General features: G+C 44.0%; 1 protein-coding gene across 3 annotated transcripts in view; it reads right to left on the reverse strand.

The window, feature by feature from the left end:
- Nucleotides 1-26,272, reverse strand: part of rad23ab (RAD23 homolog A, nucleotide excision repair protein b) — a 63,919-nt gene that overhangs the window by 31,866 nt on the left and 5,781 nt on the right. For 2 of the 3 annotated variants that reach the window (XM_068016635.1, XM_068016634.1), the window contains exons 2-3: nt 14,323-14,404; nt 6,982-7,061 (exon numbers count right to left, since the gene is read on the reverse strand). In XM_068016635.1, coding sequence (XP_067872736.1) covers nt 6,982-7,061; nt 14,323-14,404 — 162 coding nt within the window. Of the gene's footprint in view, nt 1-6,981; nt 7,062-14,322; nt 14,405-20,184; nt 20,341-26,272 lie in introns of all 3 variants that reach the window. The other variant, XM_068016636.1, reaches the window with a different exon arrangement.

The raw sequence follows: 26,272 nt of genomic DNA on the forward strand, positions 1-26,272 counted from the left end.
TAATCCTGTCTCATTGCACATTACCAAGTCTAGAATGGCCTGCTCCCTGGTTGGTACTAGAACATACTGCTCTAAAAAGCTGTCCCAAATACTCTCTACAAAGTCATCTTCCAGGCTATCTTTGCCAATCTGATTCATCCAATCTATATGTAGATTGGAATCACCCATGGTTAATGCAGCCTGTCTCATCTCCTTCCCATGAACTTGCCCACTCGTGTTTGTTGATTATCCAAATACAGCTAACCACTCTTCCACGTACTTTACTTCTTCCCTTAGTCTCATCACATCAAGCGTCAACTTTGGGAAGACTGAAGACCTGCTGTCAAGTTAAGGCTAATACTGTTCTTTAGCTGGGTGACAGGAAGAGTGCACTAGGTGACGTTGTGCCCAATTTCCTTCCCCACTGAATGGAAGTCATGACTTAAACACATTGCGCGGAGTTTCTTTGTGGTGCACTTTTGTGCAGGCTCCTTTTCAACATCTGACAGCTTTCCCAATATATTCAATTTACTTTTGCCCCACCAACCAGACCCACAACACCAGAATAACATCCTTTGATAAATTTTAAATATGTGCATAATTAAGAACCATTTTTTAAAAATTTATTGAAATAACCACTTCTTGCTGACATGTGGATGGTTCTGATTTGTCTCCTTCCCCAACAAAAAAAAATCCAAGACTGATGAAGAAATAACATTTCAGACATTTAAAAGTCAGACTTCATGAACATAAAGCGAAACAGTGAACATCCCATACTTCAGTACACTGGAAGCAATCAGGAATGTCAAATGACAGCTGTGGAGCACTTCTCAAACATATGTTTCAGAGGAAATATCAGCAATACCTGCATTCTCCATTTGCATGCCCATGACATGCAAGCTCGTCTGCAGAACAGAAGTCAGTGTGCAGCTACAAAGAAACCCCAGAACTCGTCCTCCCACTACCCCATGATCACCCTGGAGAGAGCAGGAACTTTCAAACTTCAGCTCTTTGCTACCAACTCTTCTACATCCAACTGCACTCCATCCTCAGTTAATGACATCAAATATGAGCTCATGGACTTGAGGATCCAAAAGCAGTCAGCTTTCCTCCTATCTGTGCCTCTTCTGATTCCCTCCCCAGCCTTGGCCTTCTCGCATCCAAATCCCCACTCCTTATTCCATAGTTTATTCTATACTTAACCATCACTAAACTTTTGTCCATAAAGTCTAGCATCTGCTCCCTCAACTCCCAAATTTAGCTCCATGCTTAGACATACATCGGTCCCCATAGCTACATCCTTCAAAATCACAACACTCCTCAGAAAACCTACTTCTAGCCACACTATTCACTCAGACGGCCAACCCTTTCCACCTTTTCTTCCTAAAGCCCTATAACACATGACAATTGCGATGCTCCCCTTTGAAAGCCCTCCATCCAGGCTTCGGCCTAATTTAGTTTAGTTTAGAGATACAGCACTGAAACAGGCCCTTCGGCCCGCCGAGTCTGTGCTGACCATCAACCACCCATTTATACTACTCCTACACTAATTCCATATTCCTACCACATCCCCAGTTGTCCCTATATTTCCCTACCACCTACCTATACTAGGAGCAATTGCTAATGGCCAATTTACCTATCAACCTGCAAGTCTTTGGCATGTGGGAGGAAACCGGAGCAGCCGGAGGAAACCCAAGCAGACACAGGGAGAACTTGCAAACTCCACACAGGCAGTACCCAGAATTGAACCCGGGTCGCTGGAGCTGTGAGGCTGCGGTGCTAACCACTGCGCCTGGGATCTTCCCTGGGATCATCCTGTATGGCTGACTATGGCTTGCAGTCCCTCCTCAACCACTTAGTAGGCTTCAACACAATGAACCACTCCCAGCTTCCTTGAGTCTCTTTCCTTGGCTACGCACTTTTGTCACAATACTCTCTACCTGGTGCATCCGAAGACACTTCGCCTCCATAGCTTGCCCATATGGTCACTTCTGGTAATCCCAGGGCACCATCCCTGGCCCCATTTCTTCATTTATGTAATACTTCCAATGACCAACTAACACAAGGAATATGCCACTTTCTCCAACTACCTATTTGACATTAAGAACAAAGAATAGTACAGCACAGGAACAGGCCATTCGACCCTCCAAGCCTGCGCCGATCTTGATGCCTGCCTAAATTAACACCTTCTGCACTGCCAGGGCCCATATCCCTCTATTCCCTTCCTATTCATGTATTTGTCAAGATGTCTCTTAAACGTCGCTATCGTATCTGCTTCCACCACCTCCCCTGGCACTCACCACCCTCTGTGTAAAAAAACTTGCGTCGCACATCCCCTCTAAACTTTGCCCCTCGCACCTTAAATCTATGTCCCCTAGTAACTGACTCTTCCACCCCGGGAAAAAGCTTCTGACTATCCACTCTGTCCATGCCGCTCATAACTTTGCAAGCCTCTATCATGTCGCCCCTCCACCTCAGTAGTTCCAGTGAAAACAATCCGAGTTTATCCAACCTCTCCTCATAGCTAATGCCCTCCAGACCAGGCAACATCCTGGTACCTCCTCTGTACCCTCTCCAAAGCCTCCACGTCCTTCTGGTAGTGTGGCGACCAGAATTGCAAGCAATATTCTAAGTGCGGCCTAACTAAGGTTCTGTACAGCTGCAACATGACTTGCCAATTTTTATACTCTATGCCCCGACCGATGAAGGCAAGCATGCTGTATGCCTTCTTGACTACCTTATCCACCTGCGTTGCCACTTTCAGTGACCTGTGGACCTGTACGCCCAGATCTCTCTGCTCGTCAATACTCCTAAAGGTTCTGCCATTTACCTCCCACCTGCATTAGACCTTCCAAAATGCATTACCTCACATTTGTCCGGATTAAACTCCATCTGCCATTTCTCCGCCCAAGTCTCCAACTGATCTATATCCTGCTGTATCCTTTGACAATCCTCATCATTATCCGCAACTCCACCAACCTTTGTGTCGTCCGCAAACTTACGAATCAGACCAGCTACATTTTCCTCCAAATCATTTATATATACTACAAACAGCAAAGGTCCCAGCACAACACCACTAGTCACATCCCTCCATTCAGAAAAACACCCATCCACTGATACCCTCTGTCTTCTATGACAGAGCCACTTCTGTATCCATCTTGCCAGTTCACCTCTGATCCCGTGTGACTTCACCTTTTGTACCAGTCTGCCATGAGGGACCTTGTCAAAGGCTTTACTAAAGTCCATATAGATAACAGCCACTGCCCTTCCTTCATCAATCACCTTCGTCACTTCCTCAAAAAACTCAATCAAATTAGTAAGACACGACCTCCCCTTCACAAAACCATGCTGTCTCTCGCTAATAAGTTTGCTTGTTTCCAAATGGGAGTAAATCCTGTCCCAAATAATCCTCTCTAATAATTTCCCTACCACTGACGTAAGGCTCACCGGCCTATAATTTCCTGGATTATCCTTGCCACCCTTCTTAAACAAAGGAACATTGGCTATTCTCCAGTCCTCTAGGACCTCACCTGTAGCCAATGAGGATGCAAAGATTTCTGTCAAGGCCCCAGCAATTTCCTCCCTTGCCTCCCTCAGTATTCTAGGGTAGATCCCATCAGGCCCTGGGGACTTACCTACCTTAATGCTTTGCAAGACACCCAACACCTCCTCCTTTTTGATAATGAGATGATGGAGACTATCTGCACTCCCTTCCCTAGGCTCATCATCCACCAAGTCCTTCTCCTTGGTGAATACTGATGCAAAGTACTCATTTAGCACCTTGCCCATTTCCTCTGGCTCCACACATAGATCCCCATCTCTGTCCTTGAGTGGGCCAACCCTTTCCCTGGTTACCCTCTTGCTCTTTATATACGTATAAAAAGCCTTGGGATTTTCCTTAATCCTGTTTGCCAATGACTTTTCATGACCCCTTTTAGCCCTCCTAACTCCTTGCTTAAGTTCCTTCCTACTGTCTTTATATTCCTCAAGTGTATTCCTCTGTTCCTAGCCTTCCAGCCCTTACAAATGCTTCCTTTTTCTTTTTGACTAGGCTCACAATATCCCACGTTATCCAAGCTTCCCGAAACTTGCCAAACTTGTCTTTCTTCCTCACAGGAACATGCTGGCCCTGGATTCTAATCAGCTGACGTTTGAAAGACTCTCACATGTCAGATATTGATTTACCCTCAAACAGCTGCCCCCAATCTAAATTCTTCAGTTCCTGCCCAATATTGTTATAATTAGCCTTCCCCCAATTTAGCACCTTCACCCAAGGACTACTCTTATCCTTATCCACAAGTACCTTAAAATTTATGGAATTATGGTCACTGCTCCCAAAATGCACCCCCACTGAGACTTCGACCACTTGGCCGGGCTCATTCCCCAATACCAGGTCCAGAATGGCCCCATCCCTAGTTGGACTATCTACATACTGTTTCAAGAAGCCTTCCTGGATGCTCCTCACAAATTCTGCCCCATCCAAGCCCCTAGCACTAAGTGAGTCCCAGTCAATAGAGGGGAAGTTAAAATCACCCACCACCACAACCCTGTTACCTTTACATCTTTCCAAAATCTGTCTACATATCTGCTCCTCTACCTCCCACTGGCTGTTGGGAGGACTGTAGTAAACCCCCAATATCGTGACTGCACCCTTCCTATTCCTGAGTTCCACCCATATTGTCTCGCTGCATGACCCCTCTGAGGTGTCCTCCCGCAGTACAGCTGTGATATCCTCCTTAACCAGTAATTCAACTCCCCCACCCCTTTTACATCCCCCTCTATCCCGCCTGAAGCTTCTAAAGCCTGGAACATTTAGCTGCCAATCCTGCCCTTCCCTCAACCAAGTCTCTGTAATAGCAACATCATATTTCCAAGTACTAATCCAAGCTCGAAGTTCATCTGCCTTACCTGTTATACTTCTCACATTGAAACAAATGCACTTCAGACCACCAGTCCCACTGTGCTCCGCAACATCGCCCTGCCTGCTCTTCCTCTTAGTCCTACTGGCCTTATTTACTATGTCCTCCTCATTTACTTCATTAGCTGTCCTACTGCTCTGGTTCCCACCCCACTGCCACACTAGTTTAAACCCTCCCGAGTGACGCTAGCAAACCTTGCAGCCAGGATATTAGTGCCCCTCCAGTTTAGATGCAACCCGTCCTTCTTGTACAGGTCCCATCTGTCCCTGAAGAGAGCCCAATGGTCCAGATATCTGAAACCCTCCCTTCTACACGAGCTGCTCAGCCACGTGTTTAGCTGCACGATCTTCCTATTTCTAGCCTCACTGGCACGTGGCACAGGGAGCAATCCAGAGATTACAACCCTAGAGGTCCTGTTTATTTAACTTACTACCTAACTCCCTAAACACCCCCTGCAGGACCTCATCACTCTTCCTGCCTATGTCATTGGTACCGATGTGTACCACAACCTCTGGCTGTTCACCCTCCTCCTTCAGAATGCCCCCTATCCGTTCAGAGACATCCTTGACCCTGGCACCAGGGAAGTAACATACCATCCTGGAGTCTCTTTCACGTCCACAGAAGCTCCTATCTGTGCCCCTGACTATAGAGTCCCTATAACTATTGCTCTTCTGCGCTTTGTCCCTCCCTGAACAGTGCCAGCCGTGGTGCCACTGCTCTGGCTGCTGCTGTTTTCCCGATAGGCCATCCCCCCCAACAGTATCCAAAACGGTATACTTGTTAGAGAGGGGGACAGCCACAGGGGATTCCTGCACTGACTGCCTGCCCCTTCTAGCGGTCACCCATCTATCTGCCTGCACCTTGGGTGTAACCACTTCTCTAAAACTCCTATCTATCACACTCTCTGCCACCTGCATGCTCCTAAGTACATCCACTTGCCACTCCAACCGATCCATGCAGTCTGCGAGGAGCTGCAACTGGGTACACTTCCTGCAGATGTAGTCGTCCGGAACTCTGGAAGCGTCACGGACCTCCCACATCTCTCAGGTGAAGCACTTCACCCCTCTGACTGACATTTCTATCACTAATTAATAAATTAATTTAAAATAAATAAATGCTTATTAAATCCTTACTAAATTATGATACTTAACTATGGATTAAAACCTGGATTAGCCAAAACTTCCTACTGCTAAAAGTAGGAAAAAAAGTTAAGTCTGGTCAGTCATTGTCAATGCATGCACAACTCCAATCTAAACTCTAATAACCTCCTTGGCTGTCACCTCAAGCCAAACCTTGTGAGGCAGAACCATGGCATAATGCCCAACCCAGAGCCAGTTTCCCTTACCAGAATGCTTTTCTTGATCCTTCAAACCATGGTTCACCTCCGTCGCATCTCTCCAACTCAGCTGCCAAAACTCTAGTCCATGCCTCATCACCTTGAGGCTTGAAACCTCCATTGCAATACTTGCAAACTTTACTGCTTCCATCATCCTTAAACAATTCATTTGGAATTCCATGGCCCACATTCTCATCCACACTCATTCCTATCTGGTTCCATGTGCCCCAGAGGATCAATTTAAAAACCCATCCATGGCTATGCCTCCCCCTACTTCTAGCGTATTTTGAAGCTCCTACATGCACCCTCTTTTTCTGACATCATTCCTTGCTGCTTTCTCTCTAGTGAAAAGAATTCCTTCACCCACTTTTCTCCCATTAACTCGAACTCTCTCCTCTGCCTCATCACCTCAATCCCTCCTTTCAAAAGACCGCTAAGAGCCTCATCAGCTTTTCTTGCTTGTATCACCACCCAACTGAATATTGATATAGCTCTCTATATATGAGGAAATCTATAGAAATAAAGGTGTTAGTCTACCTCGGTATTCACTTTCCTTAAATAGAAAGTAATTTACATGAACATTGAACCAGCATATTGCAATACCTCTGATTGTTGCAAATTGGGTTTTCACTTGTGGTCCATCATACATCCAAGTTACTAATCTGAGTCATGCTGTAAGGTGGTGAAGGAAGACCTTTTATGTGATGTACTTCACCACTCAGATCCTATTCAAGTCAAATCTCTTACCTTTGTTACCATAACCACTACGAAGTTCTTCTCGTCAATTTTGTAATCTTTAAGTTGTGTGTCATCGTTGAGGATTTTACCTGTAACAAACGGTCAGCAGTTAACTTGGACCTTAATGGATACACATTTTAGAACCAAGGCTTACAAATTCTCCTTTTCTGAAGTGTATCTGCAGGATACAAACAGTTTTCAAATGACCACCTACAAAGGGTTACACTCAAAACAAACTTATCACAGTGCAGACCTGTTCAAGTTATAAAGGGGAGCCATAAGTGCATAATTATACTGGGGAACATATATAGACTACAGTAGCCTAGTGATTGCAGTAGTGGATATGCAATGCAGAGGGCAGAATTCAAATCTTGCCACAGCAAATTAAACTGAAACAAATTAATCCGGTAACTTGTGGGATGCCACCAGAAAGTGATCACGAAAGCTGATTCAGTGATGGCCTTCATGGAGGGCATATACAGATTTTTTTTTAATGTAGAGATCAGAAAGGCTCCAAAGAGTAAGCTATGTGTGGAGTTAGCCAGGGAAGTGGTGGAAACACAACTTCTCTCAGCTATTAATGGTAAGACAAACTACACAGTTCAAGCAGAAATTGCTGAGAGAAGGCTAAATCCCAAGACACCAACACAGGGCAAGGGTTATGCTTTATTTTCTTCACTCGGCCAGTGTCAGTCAGGTTCATGTTATCTGCTCTTTAAAGGCCTGCTCGGGTGTAAAATTGAAACACAAGCCGGGCCCAACCCGACCACAGCCAACCTGATCCCGACCCAGGCCAGAGTCCTTTAATTTTTTTCTGCGTCCAACCCGACACGAATATTGCAATAAATTTAATGATATCAAACATGTCATCATGCTCTACCTTGCCCAAATGGTAATACTTGTGATCCGGTTCATCTGTTCCGGCAGCAGGCTATTCTTGCAGATTGAGTTGTGGGGAATCATGGGTGAGCCTGATCCCGTGAGTTCCTGGAGGCAGCACTGTCCAGCCCGACCCGACCCCGCATGCTGGACTCAGAACATAGCACCGACCTGACCCATGCAGTTGGGTCTAGTCAGGTTCGGGTCGGGTGGCCAGGCTTTACTGCTCCTTCTTCTTGCATCAATATTGGGAATCTATTTGTATATTAGAACCATCTCCACATAAATAGGCACAAAAATGTTGCGAAGCGCAAAGGCTGAAATGATCTCTCCTTGAAATAATGTGCTTTGCCGTAGCAATCATTTCATTCAGCAGATGGACAACAGAATCAATGGCATGCAACTCCTCCAGGGAGTGATAGGACCCAGAACATACCCAGAGGAGCAGAAAACATTCTCGCCTCGATTATCTTACAATTAAACAAACCTTTTCAAAATACAGGAGTGATAGGACATAGGTCTGTGATAATTATTCCTGTACACTGAGCTCATAATGTCTGTTTTGTCATCCAGACAGGGGAAAGGCACAAAGGAAACTAGATATTTCCTCAGGAGAGTAAAGTAGTCACATCATGATAAACTGAGAGAACAAACAACCTGCCCTCAGTCTAGAAAGCAGAAACAAAGTTCCAAATATCACATGCATTATACACAATCATAAATCATAGCCTCAGTTCATTATTTGAGGTCTGCGTCAGACTTCAGGAGGCCTCAAGAGGTAAACTACGGCCAAGCTACAATCAGAAGTAATTATGGCTGGGGCCCCTAGAATACGTGGACACCTCATGAATAATTACGTGGCAAGACGAGATAGATTCTCAGACAAGCCTGAAGTGCTTGGGGACATCTCTATAATCAGCTTTTAAATTTTTGTTTAAAAAACTGCTTGAAAGTGATGGCTTTATTTGTATATTTTAAATTCTTTAAAAACAAATTAACATGGTTGACTGATATTGTCACTTGTACCAAATGGTCTCACCTGACTTTTCACAAGTGAAAACAACTGGCTTACAGTCCGACAACTGACCTCAATCTTTGAATCCCTGTTGAGTTGCAGCTCATTAATACTCATATGTTTCACACCTTACATATTTGCAAAACTGAACTTGAATTTCTACAAAACCAAGTAACTATGCAGCTATCAATGAAGTTACATAACCTACATGCATTTCACATCAACAGGTGATTTCTACAAGGTATGAAATGCATGAAGTTTAATGAACTGCATATTAATGGTGATGCGAACACTTGTTTCCAATTGACAACCTGTAATTCAAACATTTGACACTGAGGCAAGACGCTTTTGTTCCAATACAATTACAATAGGGAACCCTATTTGGGGTGGAAGGGGCGGGGGAGAAGGGAAGCAAAAGAAACTAACAGTAAGAGGAATTCTTGTGGTTTATAGCATAAGGTCTTTGTGGTGACATGCACACAAATAACAGTAGGGTATAGATGTGTAAACATCTACATGATTCCTAGATCTAGGACAACTCAAGGTTTTAAAAAAAGGAGGAACGATACTAGGGAATTATAGACCAGTTAGCCTAACATCTGTTGTCAGGAAAATTACCAGAGTCTATCATTAAAGATAAGGTGACTGAACATCTTGAAGTTTTTCAACTTCTCAGAAAGAGCCAGCAGAGATTTGTAAAGGGTAGGTCATACCTGATGAACCCGATTGAATTTTTTTTTGAAAAGGTGGCTAAAGTAGTCGACAGTGGAATATCTATGCCCTTTATTTATCAAGACTTCCAGAAGGCATTTTCTAAAGGCCCTAAGAGACTGTTCACTAAAGTTGAAGCCCATGGAAGGGAGGACAAATTATTAACCTGGATAGGAAGTCAGTTGAGTGGCCAGAGACAAGGTAAGGATAATGATAGGTAAGCCAATTGGCAGAATGTGACTAGTGGTGTCCCACAAAAATCAGTGTTGGGGCCTCAACTATTCACTGTGTTTAATGATTTAGATGATTGGTAATTTGGATATGTGGCTGTGTAACCTATGACACCAAGATAAGTGACATTGTAAACTGTCCAGATGGATTCATAACATTACAAAGATATTGATAGGTTAAGTGAATAGGCAAATCTGTGGCAAATGGATTGCAATATAGGCAAACATGAGGTCATTCACTTTGAATTTAGAAAGAACATGGTGAAAAGCTAGATACAGTGCAGACCCAAGGAGACTTGGGGGTCTGGTACACACAATTAAAAGGCATGAACAGGTACAGAAAATAATGAAAAAGGTTAATAGAATGCTGGCCTTCATATCTACAGGAATGTAATGCAAAGGGGTAGAAGTCATGCTTCATCTATGCAAAGCTCTGGTTAGACCACTCCTGGAGTATTGCAATCAGTCCTGGGCACCAGACCTTAGGAAGGATATATTGATCTGGGAGGCAGCACAGTGCAGATTTACCAGAATTACACCAGGACTCCACAGGTTAAATTATAAGGCGGGTTTATAAAAACTAGGAATAAAAACAAGAAATGCTGGAACTACTCAGCAGGCCTGGCAGCATCTGTGGAGAGAGAAGCAGAGTTAACATTTCAGGTCAGTGACCTTTCATCAGAACTGGCAAAGGTTAGAAATGTAATAGGTTTTAAGCAAATAAAGCAGGGGTAGGGCAAGAGATGACGAAGGTAAGATGTTGATAGGACCAGGCCACAGACAATAACTGACCAGAAAGTCATGTAGCAAAGCCAAACGGTATGTTAATAGTGTGCTGAAAGACAAAGCATTAGTGCAGAGAGGGTGTTAACTGACAGAAAAATGAACAGCCCTGCCCCAAAGCAAAACATGAAAAAAAAAGTGGGCAGGCACATGGTTAAAAAAAAAATGAACCAAACTAAATTTAAAAAATTAAAAAGGGGCCAGTCATGCTCTGAAATTATTGAACTCAATGTCCAGTCTAGCAGGCTGTAGCTTGCCTAATCGGTAAATGAGATGCTGTTCCTCAAGCTTGCGTTGATGTTCACTGAAACACTGCAGCAAGCCCAGGACAGATATGTGGGCGTGAGAGCAGGGGGGTGTGTTGAAATGGCCAGCAACAGGAAGCTCGGGGTCATGCTTTCGGACTATAAAAACTAGGGTTGGATTCCCTGCAATTTAGAAAGTTAAGAGGTGATTTGATCGAAGTTGTCAACATATGAAGGGGAGCAGATAGAGTAGCACGAGAAAGCAAAACTATTTCCACTGGTTGGGGAGTCGAGGCAGTCTAAAAATTAGAAACAGATTTTCAGGAGTGAAATTTGGGAACACTTCTAGACATAAAGGTTGGTAGAAGTTTGAATACTCTTCCACAAGCAACAATTGATGCCACATCAGTTGTCAATTTTAAAAGTGAGATTGACAGATTTTTCTTAACCAAAGGTATCAAAAGACATGGGGAAAATATGGGCAAACGGAGTTAAGCCGCAGAAAAGCTATGATCGCCTTGAATGGGTGGTGGGGGGGGGGGGGGGGGGGGGAGGAAAAACAGTTTCAAATGGCCTCCCATCCCCATGTTCCTAACTCCACCTGCATGTCAGTTCCTCAGTGCGAATGTATCCTGTGAACACCTAAATAGCTTGAGCCATTATTCACACAATGTCATAGAGAGATACAGCACTGAAACAGGCCCTTCGGCCCACAGAGTCTGTCAACCAACAACCACCCATTTATACTAATCCTACATTAATCCCATATTCCCTACCACATCCTCACCGGTTTCCTTTTTATGTTGCTATAAAACGTTTTTACAGTCTGTTTTTATGTTTTTTCTAGTTTACATTCATATTCTATTCTCCACTTCTTTATCAGTTTCTTCGTCCTCCTTTGCTGTATTCTAAAATCCTCCCAAGCCTTGGGTTTACTACTATTTCTGGCAATTTTATAGGCCTTTTCTTTTAATCTTATACAATCGTTAACTTCCTTTGTCGTCCATGGTTGACTGCCTTTTCTTTTGATTTTTTTGTGCCTTGAAGGAATGTATAGTTGCTGTAAACTATGTAATAATTCTGTGAAGACTATCCATTGCCCATGTACTGTCATATTCTTAATGTATTTCCCCAATCCACCTCAGCCAATTTGCCCCTTATACCTTCATCATTTCCTTTGTTCAAATTTAACACCCTGGCTTCAGATTGATCTACCTCACTTTGTAATCAGTTCCTCAACATACAACAACCATCCCTAACGCACTCCAGAAACTTTTCCTCCACAGCATTAGTGCTCATTAGGTTCACCCAGTCTATATGCAGATTTAAGTCACTCGTGATTACTGTATTATCCATGCTACATACTTCTCCAATCTCCTGACCAATACCATGCCCTACACTACCACTACTATTTGGTGACCTATAAACAAATCCTACCAAATGATTGCTGCCCCTTGCTGTTTCTTAGCTCCACCCAAACAAAATGATTCCACATTTTGTTTTTCCGATCGGAGATCCTCCTTTACTAATGTACTGATCCCATCCCTTATCAGTGCAACACCACCTCCTTTTCGTCTGTCCTTCCTAAATGTTGAATATCCTTGAATATACAGTTCCCAGTCTTGGTCACCCTGTAGCCACGTTTCTGTTATGGCAATTGGATCATACCCATTTACCTTTGTTTGTGCCTTTAAATCATCTACCTTGTTGTGAATGTTGCGTGCATTCAGGTAGAGTGCCCTTAACCTTGTTTTCTTGACATTATTCTGCATTCTAAGCCTAGTTGATGTTCGCTTTTGTTTCGCCTGCCTTCTAATGTCGCTTGCTACTTTTCTACCTCCCGTTACCAGCTTTATTTCCAATTTGAGCTACCCCTCAGGTTCCCATCCCCCAACAAGCTAGTTTAAATCCTCCCCAACAGCACTAGCAAATCTCCCTGCGAGACTAATCTTGACACTTCTATTAAATCTCCCCTCAATCTCCTTTGCTCAAAGGAGAACAAATCCAGCTTTCCCAACTTAACCTTATAACTAAAATCGTCCATGCCTGGAACCATCAGGGGAAATCTTCTCTGCACGTTCTCAAGGACCCTCACGTCCTTCCTAAAGTCTGGTGACCAAAACTGGATGCAAAACCCCATTTTGGGCCCAACCATAGCCTTACAAAAGGTTCAGAATAACTTCTTTTCCTTAACCAAGGATTCCCACCCACTGTGGTTGACAGGGCCCTCAACCGCGTCTGGCCCATTTCGCGCACCTCTGCTCTCACCCCTTCCCCTCCCTCCCAGAACCATGACAGAGTTCCCCCTTGTCCTCACTTTCCAACCCACCAGCCTCCACATCCAGAGGATCATCCTCTGCCATTTCCAGCGTGATACCACTACCAAATGCATCTTCCCTTCCCCTTCCACAGGGATTGTTCCCTCCACGACACCCTGGTCCACTACTCCACTACCCCCAACACCTCGTCCCCTTCCCATGCAATCGCAGGAGGTGTAATACCTGCCCTTTTACCTCCTCTCTCCTCACTATCCAAGGCCCCAAACACTCCTTTTAGGTGAAGCAGCGATTTACTTGTACTTCTTTCAATTTAGTATACTGTATTCGCTGCTCACAATGGTCTCCCCAATGTAGAGGAGACCACAAACGCAGATTGGGTGACCGCTTTGAGAAACGCCTCCGCTCAGTCCGAAAACATAACCCCGAGCTTCCTGTCGCTTGCCATTTCAACACACCCCCCTGCTCTCATGCCCACATCTCTGTCCTGGGATATCTGCCGTGTTCCAGTGAACATCAATGCAAGCTCGAGGAACAGCATCTCATTTACCAATTAGGCACGCTACAGCCTGTCGGACTGAACATCGAGTTCAATCATTTCAGAGCATGACGGCCCCACACCGCCCCCACCCCTTTCTTTTTTGTTTTACTTTGTATTTTTTATTTTTATTTCATTTTATTTTAGTTTGTTTCATCATTACACTTTTTTTTAAAAACCATGTGCCTGCCCACTTTTTTTTTCATGTTATGCTTTTGGCTAGAGCTTTCATTATTCTATCATTTAACATCCTCTTTGCACTAACACTGTCTTTCACCACACTATTAACACACTTTGTCTTTGCCCCATGACCTCGTCAGTTATTCTCTGTGACCCTCTGTCCTATCAACACCTTCCCATTAGTTCTCTTTTGCCCCACCCCCACTTTATTTGCTAAAAATCTATTACATTTCTAACCTTTGCCAGTTCTGATGAAAGGTCACTGACCCGAGTTAACTTTGCTGCTCTCTCTGCAGATGCTGCCAGACCTGCTGAGTAGTTCCAGCATTTTTTGGTATTATTTCAGAATAACTTCCCTGCTTTTGTAGTCAATGCCTCTATTTATGAAGCCCAAGATCCCATATGCTTTACTAACCACTCTCTCAATATGTCCTGCCACCTTCAAAGATCAATGCACACTATGTGTTGACGAACTAGACAAGTTGCACCTTACCTGCATATATTAGCTTTTGCCCAGCAGCTGGAAAAGCATCACTTCCTTTCTCTGCTTCAATCTTTTCCTTCAGTGCCTTTACCTAAAGGATAAACAGGAAGAGGTCAGCATGTGAGTTTCTTTGCTGCTCCTAACTTCTACGATAACTGTACAGTCCAATAATGGATTTGTTCATTTTAATTTCAGCAATCTCAGAAATATGGTTTTGATATATTAAACCAATAATAAAGGCCCATGTGTTAAAAGCCAGGGAGGAGATTCAGTCACTGTACATACTGCTCTCAGCCTTTTGTCAAGTACCCAACGCCACAAGTGATACATTCTTTTATATCATATTTGTGTCCTTTGTACGGAAGCTAATCTCATTACTGGTGTTCACTGGATAAGAGAGAGAAGACACTGTGGCTATTGTATTATACAGAAATACCTTTTTAACAATATAATCACATTACCCATAAAAATGCCTTTCTGTGAACAAGGGGAAAAATCAGACCCAGTATGCTCAACCAGTAGTACTATGCAAACCAATGCCAAAGGCATGACAAGGCCAGAAACTATGACTACTGCAATAAACCAAAACTAACAATAGATTCAATGATAAGATTCGCTGCAAAATGTTACTTTGTCAAGATTCAGGTACTTATTGTTTGATACTTTTCAGAAAGGTGATCTGAATTAATACGTTAATGGTGCAAATACCATCTTAAATCATTTGCAGATTAACCTCTCTTCCCACTCTCCCATGAGACAATCACAGGTTTTCATCAGACAGCACTATGGTATGTGATACATCTCTGCCAGTCCTACTGGTATTTCAACCCAGTACTCAATAGCTACACATTCAGAACAGCCTCAGAATCAATTGGGAAATCTGACCCACAGTGACTATCAAGTCCAGCCAGTCTACTCACCACTGTAGACTTAATTGATCTACCAACAACTATACAACATTTAGGCTGCTTGGGGTGGTATGACAATTGGACCAGGAACAGTAGAAAAAGCTACAGTAGCTCCCATGTTTCTTTGTAGGAACAGATGTACCCCTCACAATACCCCAATACCACAACTATACAGTGTGCAGCTCAGCATTGTCTCATTCAGAAGTCTTTGACAACAGCATTTTTATTTCAAGTTTTTTCTAAATGCTGCTCACCACTTTAAAACTAGGTTTAGAACCTTGAATCTGTTTATTTTATTCACAAAGAGCTTTTCCCCCACTATTTCAAAACCATTATGCCATACACCATAGATCTAAACACAGCAATTTTCCAGTCACGAAAGTACGGTGCCTTTAATTCCATGTCCCACAATAGTCTTCAAAATGAACCATGAGCAATACAAAATAAGCCTTTCCTGCAATGTATTTAACAGCATTTTATAGACAGGCCTAAAAATCACACTTGTCAACTAGCCTGGCACAACTTACTTTCTGATTCTGAAGAGCAAAGGAATTTATAGATGTCAATCAACAGCTGTAGACAGAACAGTCAGTATTTCAGGTGCATTCGCTTCATCAGAACTCAGGTCATTGCTGGTAAATGTTACCCACCCAAAGTATCAAATGCATGTTTTCTCCACAAATGCAGACAGACCTGCTATGTGTTTCCAGCTTTTTAAGTTTCCACTGCCTGTAGTATTTTGATTTTTTTTTTTTTAAATATTAAACACACAAAGCAACTCGTCAAAGTACCAGCAACATCTATCCGGTCATCAATCTTTTTTTAATTCATTAATGATTCTCCAACATAAACATAAGCGGAAAAAGCAAAGCAATTTAGGGAGAGGTCAGATCATTACAGCAACATGTGGTGCACTATAAACTGGTCTATAATTACAAATATCTTTTTATTTCAAAATTTATTTTCAGGATGTGGCAACACTGCCTAAGGGTTTCAAACATCAGCCACACAGGGTGGGACTGGTGTCACGTGCAGACAAGACCAGATGCCCTTTCCAGAAGGCATCATTGAACCAGTTGGCTTTTTACAACAACCCTGCAGCTTTCATGGTCATTTTTCTGGTGCTGGTTCACTAATCGCCAGAGTTATTGGATTCAATTTTACTTGCTATGGTGGGATTTGAACTCTCAACCTCCCCGGGTTGCTCATCCTGTACCATAACCAATAGGCTACCACACAAATATCGTATGAACCAATAATTTATTCTTTCTTCACTGAACCTAACCTTTCATACAGTTTCCCTGCTTTGTTGTTGCTGATCTTACATGGCCTGCTCCAGCTGATCTGTTGAACACATCCTTGCCCATGTCAGTGTATTTAACTTCTTGTCATTTTCCCTTTCTTGTTAGATTTTTCACTCACCAAAAGCTATCTCACCCAGTGATGATCTTTCAATGTTTCTTCCAGCCCAGGTTCAAACCCAAATCAGGCCTTATAATTAGTTGTTTCATGAGATTATCCAAAACTTATCAACTCTGAGCAACATCACATTGCTGTATATTTGGCTGCATTGGTGCCTTGCATTAGATTTGCCCCGCTTCCAAGAAATCAGGTACCCACAAAGATAAAAGCACGTTCAATCTTTAACCGTATACTCACTAAAGACTTATACGATAGATCTTAGTTTTCAAATGAATAGACACCCATGTGTGTCCATCCCAAGAGTGCATGCAATCTACTTTTGCGACGAAAAAAAATTCACTAATCATAAACACAGGGCTTTAGATGACATCTGAAATAAGGAAGTTGCTAGTCTGAGAGTTGGAGATTTCTTTTTCAAAAAGATTTTTCTTCTGGATAGTAGTGAAGTACATCACCTCACTTTCACCTCTAGGTTTGGACTGATTGATGGGAAATGGTCATGATAACTCGTGACAAAGCCAAAAAGATCTGCTGGGCATTAGTATTGTGTTAGCTTCTTTCACCAGAAAAGCAACAAGAAACACTACATTTGCTGTGTTCCTTTTCTTTCCCACAACTCCTATTGCAGAAGTCCTGGCACAAACTTACATTTTAATAGCATTTTTAACCAAGCAAAGTATCCCAGGGCACTTAAAAGCATTACCAAGTCACAGGAGGAGATATCAGGACAGATGATCAAAAGCTTAGTCAAACAGGTAGGTTTTAAGGAGCATCTTAAAAGGAGGGAGAGAGAGAGAGAGAGGCGGCTAGGCGGAGGGGTTTAGGGCAGTAATTCCACAGCTTAGGGCCAAGGCAGCTGAAAGCATGACCACTGAGAGAGATTATAGGTAATTTGACACACACAAAAAAAGGTTGTCACTTGTGGTGCAGTAGGGAAACAGCTGCAGTGAGATCACCATGTCAACAGCTGATCAAAAATTCTATTATTACACAGCATTCCTTGCCCAAGAAGGCAGGGGAGAAGAGTTACTTGGTTCAGGCTGTCTTGCACTTCAACAAGGCACACAAAGGTACATACCTATGGGGAAGCTCATTTATTCCTAGCTGAGCCCCCACATTTGAGAACTGTGTGTCAATGGAGTGACATCCAATGCTCACCAATAATGCACAAGACTTTACCATTCAACATGCAGCAAGTACAATGGCTGAACCAATAACCAAACTAATGAGAAATCAACAACTTGCATTTACAGAGCACCTTTAACATAGAAAAACACCGCAAAGAGCTTCACAGAGGAGAAATGCCACAAACAACAAATTTTTGCAGCAGTATTAGGCGAGGTGCTTAAACGCTTGGTTTGAAAGCTGTGACATGGCTTTTAAAAAGAGGGAACGAAGATAAAAAGGTGAAGGGATCGGGAGACAGAATTCGCAAGAGTTGAACAAAGGTGGGTGAGTGAAGGGTCTGACAATAAAGACGAGATGGATGCGGGGGTGGGGGGGGCGCAAGAGGAGCAGAATAAACCAAACTACAGCAAAAGCACTCGGACACAGGAAGAACCAACGAAGACCAGCGAGGGTGAGGGTGATGTGTAAGCAGGGCTTACAATGGGTAAGGTATGAGTGGCAGAGTTTGACGTTTATGCAGGTTGAACACAGAAGGACAATAAGATGAGCTTGAGAGATGTTGAGGCAGTGATGATGGGTGATACTGGAAGCAAGCTTGGGAGTGGATAGGTCAAACAGAATGGGAGGGTGACATACTGTCTGTTTTTGCCTTGAATGAATAGTAAGGGAGATGAATGCAATCGATGGTAAACGTGCAACGTTTTTGGGTTTGGCAGGGTCCAAAAACAATGGTTTCAGCCTTTCTATTGTTCAGCTGAAGGAAATTCTGGCTTATCCAAGACAAGGTCAGACAGGCAGCCACCTCTCTCTCCCTCCTTTAACAGCAGAGTAGGTATGGGGCCAAGAGATATGGAGGTAGAGCTGGCTGTGACGAGTATGTACGTGGAAACTAATCCAATGTCTGTGGATGACATGACCACATTTGATAAGGAAGATAAGAGGGCCATGGATGGATACATGAAATAGTCCTGAGGTAACCAATGCCAATGTTTGAGGAGAGGCGGTTGATAACAGATACACAGGCTTCATTAGGAGCGGAACCAGCCCATTGAAGTGGTAAAGGGAGGGACGGAGGAAGTGGCAGATGCGCTAAGGATCATCTGCGAATCCTCACTGGATGCAGGCGAGCCGCCAGATGATTGGTACCATGTTTGCAGACCTCCACTGTTTGGGAAAGGTGCGAGGGATGGACCGGTCAGTCTGACCTCTGTGGTGGGTAAATTGTTGGTCAATTCTGTGGGACAGGATGGAATTGTTGGGGGAAGGTCATGTCTTACTAACGTGATTGAGTTTTTGGGGGGGGGGGGGGGGGGGGGGGTGGAAAGAGAGATTGGTAGGGGGTGATGAGGTGGATGTGGTCTGCATGGATTTTGGTGGGGCACTTGGCAGGGTCCCGCATGGCAGACTGGTCAGTGGAGTGGGAGCCCATGGGATGCAGGGAAACGTGACAGGTTGGGTCCAGAATTGGCTCGGGTGTGGGAGGCAGTAGTCGACAGATGTTTTTGTTAGCGGAGGGCTGTTTTCAGTGGCGTTCCACAGGGCTCAGTGTTGGGTCCCTTGTTGTTTGTGGTGTATATTGATGGTTTGGACTTGAATGTGGGAGGCATGATGGGAAATTTGCTGACGACACAGGAGTTGGCCGTGTGGTTGGTGGCAAGGGAGGGGAGGGTGGCTGTGGACTCCAGAAATGGTGTCGGTGGTTTGGTTGAGTGGGCGGGAAGGTGGCAGGAGGAATTCAATCCAGAGAGATGGGGGGGTGTGATGCATTTGGGGAGGGCGGATGAAGTGAGGGAATACACAATGGGCGGGAGGATATTGAGAGGGGTGGTAAAGGTGGGAGGCCTTGGAGCGCATGTCCACAGGTCCCCGGGGGTGGTGGGACAGGTGGATAGAGTGGCTAAGAGGCAAATGGATTGCTTTCCTTTGTTGGCTGAGGTATAGAGTGCAGGGGCATGGATGTGATGCTGGAACCATATACAACACTGGTCAGGCCACAACTAAAGTGTTGCGTACAGTTCTGGTCATCACATTACAGAAAGGACATGGTTGCGCTGGAGAAAGCATGGAGGAGATTTGCAGGAATGTTGCCAGGGCTTGAAAGTTGCAGCTATGAGGAAAGATTGGATAGGCTAGGGTTGTTTTCCATGGAGCTCAGGAGGCTGAGGGGTAACTTGATTGGGGTGTGCAAGATTATGGGGGGCCTGGATACAGTGGACAGGGGGGGGCCAGTTTCCCTTGGTGGGGAGGTCGGTTGCCAGGGGACACGGATTTGGGGTGATTGGTAGAAGAATTAGACGGGACATGAGGAAAAACTTTTTCACCCAGAGGGTGGTGGGTGTCTGGAATTCACTGCCAGGAACGGTGATGGAGGCAGAAACCCTCAATTCTTTTAAAAAGGTGCCTGAACATGTACCTGAAGTGCTGTAGCCTGCAAGGCTATGGACCAGGTGCTGAAAGGTGGGATTAGATTGGGTGGCTAGTTTTTCCGGCCGGCACGGACACGATGGGCTGAATGGCCTCCTTCTGTGCCGTAATTGTTCTATGATGCTGAGATTGTCCATGCTGAATGCTAGAGATGTTGATGAGGACAAAGAGACAGTGCATCACTATCAGAGTCAGAGGACATTGTTGGTGACAATGTTGGGGTAGGACTAAAACTGGACTATACAGAATGAACTTAAAGCTCAGGTCAAATAGAAGAGCTCTTGGAATCATGCCCACTTCAGCGTCTGCTCCCTGAAAAACATCAGATCGCAAATTTACTGCAATGATGATGAATGGATATTACCTTATCAAAAAAACACTCCCAGACTTCACAATACTATTAAAATTCCCATCAACAGATTCCTTACACTCAGCAAGAGTTTGTAAGCTAACAAACCCCAAAATTATTTCTCTCAGCTCCCCTGAAGTTACTGACTCTTCTCTGCAGCAATTTCACCAAAGCCACACATTTTGAGCACCCAGCCGACGTTGGCAGACCAACTGAACGCAGAAGAATCAGATCAGCTGGAGCTTGCCCTCACATGATTTCCACACATGCACTTTTAGCAGGAGTAACTGGACAACTATCATGAGCAGAAACAGAACAGTATCCAATTTTCTCCACTCATAACCCAAGCAGGCTGAGGTCAAATGTACCACACAGCTACTGCCCCAACCAAAATCAGCTAACCTTAAGTGTTTGTTACCCTGAATCCTGTATTAACATGGGCATGTTGCAAATGTGCACAACCATCCACTTGCAGACCGGCTCTGTTCATTAAGACAGCAATAGATAAAACGGTCTCAGTCCTTTTTATACTCTGGTTGATCTTGGGAGAAGAAATGGAGGTATGTTGAAGCATCTCTTCAAAATTTCTAAAATTGAAAAGATCTCTGCAGAAGGACAAATGCATAAAATATACTCCTTAATTAAAATATTAACTAAGGAAGGGGTTAGGAGAATTTTTATTAAACAGACAGTAGTTAGAAGATGGAATTCCCCACCAGAAACAGTAATAGAAACAGATTCCATAAAGCTTTAAAAAGAAATTTTACTTCTTGAAATAATTATCCTGAGTTTGAGTAAATACAGGGGATAGCTTTTTCAAACAGCTGCACAGGGTACAATGGGCTGAATGGAATTTTACAGCACAGAACGAAGCCAATGATTTGAACTAACAGCATATTTACTGTTTACAAAAAGTGACGTGGTGCTCTACAACATTCCCATTATTTTTAAAAGGTAAAAACCCTTTTTCCTCCTCAGCAGGAAGATGCCCTCAGAAAATTAAACCATCACTGCATCATGTGCCATAAATGCATTATCCAGTATAATAAAAGCAAAATACTGCGGATGCTGGAAATCTGAAATAAAAACAAAATGCTGGAAATACTCTGCAGGTCTGGTGAGAGGGAAGCAGAGTTAACATGGAAGCGCATTAAAGCGAAGAGGCTACTTGGCCCACCATGTATGTCTGTGCCAGCCGAAAAACTATCCCACCTTCCAGCATTTGGTCCATAGCCCTGCAGATTAAGGCACTTGAGGTGCATATCCAGACACTTTATGAATGAGTTGAAGGTTTCTGCCTCAACTACCCTTTCAGGCAGTGAGTTCCAGAACCCCATCACCCTCTGGGTGAAAAGGTTTTTCCTCATCTTCCCTCTAATTTTTCTACCAATCACTTTAAATCAATGCCCCTTCGTACTGACCTCTCTGCTGAGAATAGGCCTTTCACCTCCACTCGATCCAGACCCCTCAACCTTTGGTACATTTCAATCAGATCTCCCCTCAGCCTTCTCTGTCCCAAGGAGAACAACTCCAGCCTATCCAACCTTTACTCATAGCTGCATTTTTCCAGTCCTGGCAACATCCTCATAAATCTCCTCTGTACTCTCTCTAGTGCAACTGCATCCTTTCTGTAATGAGGTGACCAGAACTGCACACAGTAACTCATTGGTTAGGCCACAACTTGAGTATACAGTTCCAGCATAACCTCCCGGCTAATAAAGGAAAGGATTCCACATGCCTTCTTAACCACCTTATCCACCTGTCCTGCCAACTTCAGGGATCTGTGGATGTTCCCTCATTTCCTCTACACTTCAGTATTTTCCCAATTATCGAGTATTCCTTTGCCTTGTTTGACCTCCACAAATGCACCACCTCACACTTCTCCAGGTTGAATTCCATTTGCCACTTTTCTGCCCAGACCATCAATATCTTCTTGCAGCCTACAGCTATCCTCCTCACTATTACCACACGGCTAATCTTTGTGTCGTCTGCAAACTTCTTGATCATGCCCCCTATATTTATCTCCATATCGTTAATATATACCACAAATAGCACGGGACCCAGTAGTGAGCCCTGCAGAATGCCACTGGAAACAGTCCTCCAGTTGCAAAAACAGTCAAAACCCTTTGTCCCTTCCACTGAGCCAATTTTGTATCCACCTTGCTGCATTTCTGTATTCCCATGGGATTTTTTTTTTTTTTAAACCAGTCTGTCATGTGGGACCTTGCCAAAAGCCCTGCTAAAATCCATGTAGACCACCTCAACTGCACTACACTCATCTATCTTCCTTGTTACTTCAAAAAATTCGATAAAGTTGGTCAAACAAGATCTTTCCTTAACAAATTCCTTAGGGGCGGCACAGTGGCTAGCACTGCAGCCTCACAGCTCCAGCGACCCGGGTTCGATTCTGGGTACTGCCTGTCTGGAGTTTGCAAGTTCTCCCTGTGACCGTGTGGGTTTCCGCCGGGTGCTCCAGTTTCCTCCCACAGCCAAAGACTTGCAGGTTGATAGGTAAATTGGCCATTGTAAATTGCCCCTAGTGTAGGTAGGTGGTGGAAGAATTGTGGGGATGTGGTAGGGAATATGGGATTAATGGAGGATTAGTATAAATGGGTGGTTGATGGTCGGCACAGACTCGGTGGGCCGAAGGGCCTGTTGCAGTGCCGTGTCTCTGAAATTAAAAAAAAATTTTCTTTAAATCCATGCTGACTATCCTTGTGTCTTTCTAAGTGACAGTTTATCCTGTCTCAGAATAGATTACAATAATTTGCCCACTACTGAGGTTAGACTGACTGGTCTGTAATTATTCAGTCTATCCCTCGATCCCTTTTTAAAAGGAGGTACATTAGCAGTTCTCCAATCCTCCAGCACCACACCTGTATCCAGTGAGGACTGGAAAATGATTGTCAAACCTTCTGCTATTTCCTCCCTTGCTTCTTTTAACAGCCTAGGGTACATTTCATCTGGCCGTGATTTATCAATGTTCATACTTCCTCTCTCCTTATTTACCCTCTTACTCTTCATGTACTGATAAAACATCTTTGGGTTTACCTTGATTTTGCTTGCCAATATTTTTTTCATGCCCTCTCTTTGCTTTCCTAATTTCCTTTTTGATTTCACCCCTCCACTTTCAATACTCCTCTTGGCTTTCAGTAGTATTAATGTTTCAGGTCTGAGACCTTTCATCAGAGCTCTGATGAAAGGTCACAGACCTGAAACGTCAACTCTGCTTCTCTCTTCACAGATGCTCCCAAACCAGTTGAGTATTTCCAGCACTTTGTTTTTATTATACATAAATCTAAGGCATGTGCTGGTTAAATAGACTGTTTCCTGTGAAGCTGCTCCATTTAAAAGATCTTTCCTTTCCCACCACGCTCCCACCCCCCTATTTTCTTCCTTTTTCTGTTCTTGGGTAATTTCACTCATTGAACTACATCACAGTATTATATAGTATTTACAGCTCAGAAACAGGCCATTTGAACAGGTCCATGTCAAAATTACTCTCCACATGAGCCTCAGCAATTATCTTGCTTACAGTACAGGGCTGGCAGCTCCATGGAAAAGGAGGGAACAAAACAACATGCATAGACCTAGTGCCACTACTCTACATTTTCCCACCCAGCTGCCAACTGTCCCCTCCGCTATGGTAACAAAATGAATTTTAAATCTCTAAAAAGAGCAGGGACTGCTCCCAAGAGTCATTTTTTTTTCTTTCATTGGTTGAGAGCATCTCTGGCAAGGCTAGCATTTGTTACCCATCCCAAATTGCCCTTGAATGGTGGTGGTGAGCCACTTTCTTCAATCACTGCAGTCCATGTGGTGTAGGTACACCCACAGTGCTGTTAGAAAGGGAGTTCCAGCTTTTTAAATCCAGTGAAGGAATGGTGATATAGTTCTAGGTCAGGATGTTGTGTGGCTTGGAGGGGAACTTGCAGATGGTGGTGTTCCTACGCATGTTGCCCTTATCCTTCTAGGTGGTAGAGGTTGCAGGTTTGGAAGGTGCTGTTGAAGGAGCCTTGGCAAGTTGCTGCAGTGCATCTTGTAGATGGGACACACTGCTGCCACTGTGCATCGGTGATAGAGGGAATGCCGATCAATTGGGCTGCTTTGCCCTGGATGGTGTCAAGCTTCTTGAGTGTTGCTGGAGCTGCACCCTCCAGGCAAGGAGAGATTATTCCATCACACTCCTGACTTGTGCCTTGCAGGTGGACAGACTTTGGGGAGTCAGGTGGCGAGTTACTCGCCACACAATTTCCAGCCTCTGACCTGCTCTTGTAGCCACATTATTTATATGGTTGATCAATGGCAACCCCCAGAATGTTGGTGGTGAGGATTCAGCTATGGTAATGCCCTTGAATGTCATGGAGAGGTGGTTAGATTCTCTCGTCGGAGATGGGCATTGCCTGCCAATTGAGTGGCATGAATGTTACTTACCACTGATCAGCCCAAGCCTGAATGTTGTCCAGGTCTTGATGCCCGGGGGTACAGACTGCTTCAGTATCTGAGGAGTCACAAACAGTACTGAACATGGTATAATCAAACATCCTCACTTCTGACCTTATGGTGGAGGGAAGGATATTGATGAAGTAGCTGAAGATGGTTGGGCCGAGGACACTACCCTGAAGAACTCCTGCAGTGATGTCCAGGTGCTGAGATGATTGGCCTCCAACAACTACAACCATCTTTCTTTGTGCTAAGTATGATTCCAACCATTTTTCACCTTGATCCCATTGACTTTCAATTTGTTAGGGCTGCTTGATGTCACAGTTGGTCAAATGCTGCCTTCATGTCAAGGGCAGTCACTCTCACTTCACCTCTGGAATTCAGCTTTTTTTCTCCATGCTTAGACAAAAATTGTGATAAGGTCTGGAGCAGAGTAGCCCTGACGGAAGCCAAACTGAGCACTAGTGAGCAAGTTATTGCTGTGCAAGTGCAGCTAGATAGCACTGTCGACAACACCTTCCATCGCTTTGCTGAGGATTAAGAGTAGACTGATGGGGCAGTAATTGGTCTGCGTTTTGTGGACAAGACCTGGGCAATGTTCCACATTGTTGGGTAGATGTCAGTATTACAGCTGTACTACAACAGCTTGGCTAAGGGCATGTCTAGCTCTGGAGCACGTGTTCAGTACTACAGCTGGAATGTTGTCAGGGTCCATAGCCTTTGCTGTATCCAGTGCCTTCAGCCATTTCTTGATTTCACATGGATTGAATTGAATGAAGACTGGCATCTGTGATGTTGGGGACCTGAGGTGGAGGCCGCATAGGATTATCCACTCAGCACTTCTGACTGAAGATAGTTGCAAATGCTTCAGCCTTGTCTTTTGCACTGAGATGCTGGGCTCTGCCATCATTGAGGATGGGGATATTTGTGGAACCTCCTCCTCTGGTTAGTTGTTTAATTGTCCACCACCATTCACGACTGGACGTTGCAGGACTCTCGCTTCACTGTTTCTCCACTCCATGCACCATTTTCATCAGAGATCTTGAGCAACCTGCTCCCGAATCTCCTCCAAACACTCAAAAAGTAAAAAGGTGCCTTCCATACAACTGGAGTCTGTCCACAGCTGGGATTAGGAACTGACAGCACTAACCATTCCATAGCATCAAACCACCACATGGTACCACTGAAGTACTTAAATGTAATTATTCTAATAGCTCAATATCACTAACAAAATGGCTGTGAATCAAAACACGTTTGATTTTATGAACATGACAAATGTCCTGCG

This window comes from Heterodontus francisci, chromosome 36 (assembly GCF_036365525.1).
Source record: "Heterodontus francisci isolate sHetFra1 chromosome 36, sHetFra1.hap1, whole genome shotgun sequence".
Taxonomy (NCBI): domain Eukaryota; kingdom Metazoa; phylum Chordata; class Chondrichthyes; order Heterodontiformes; family Heterodontidae; genus Heterodontus; species Heterodontus francisci.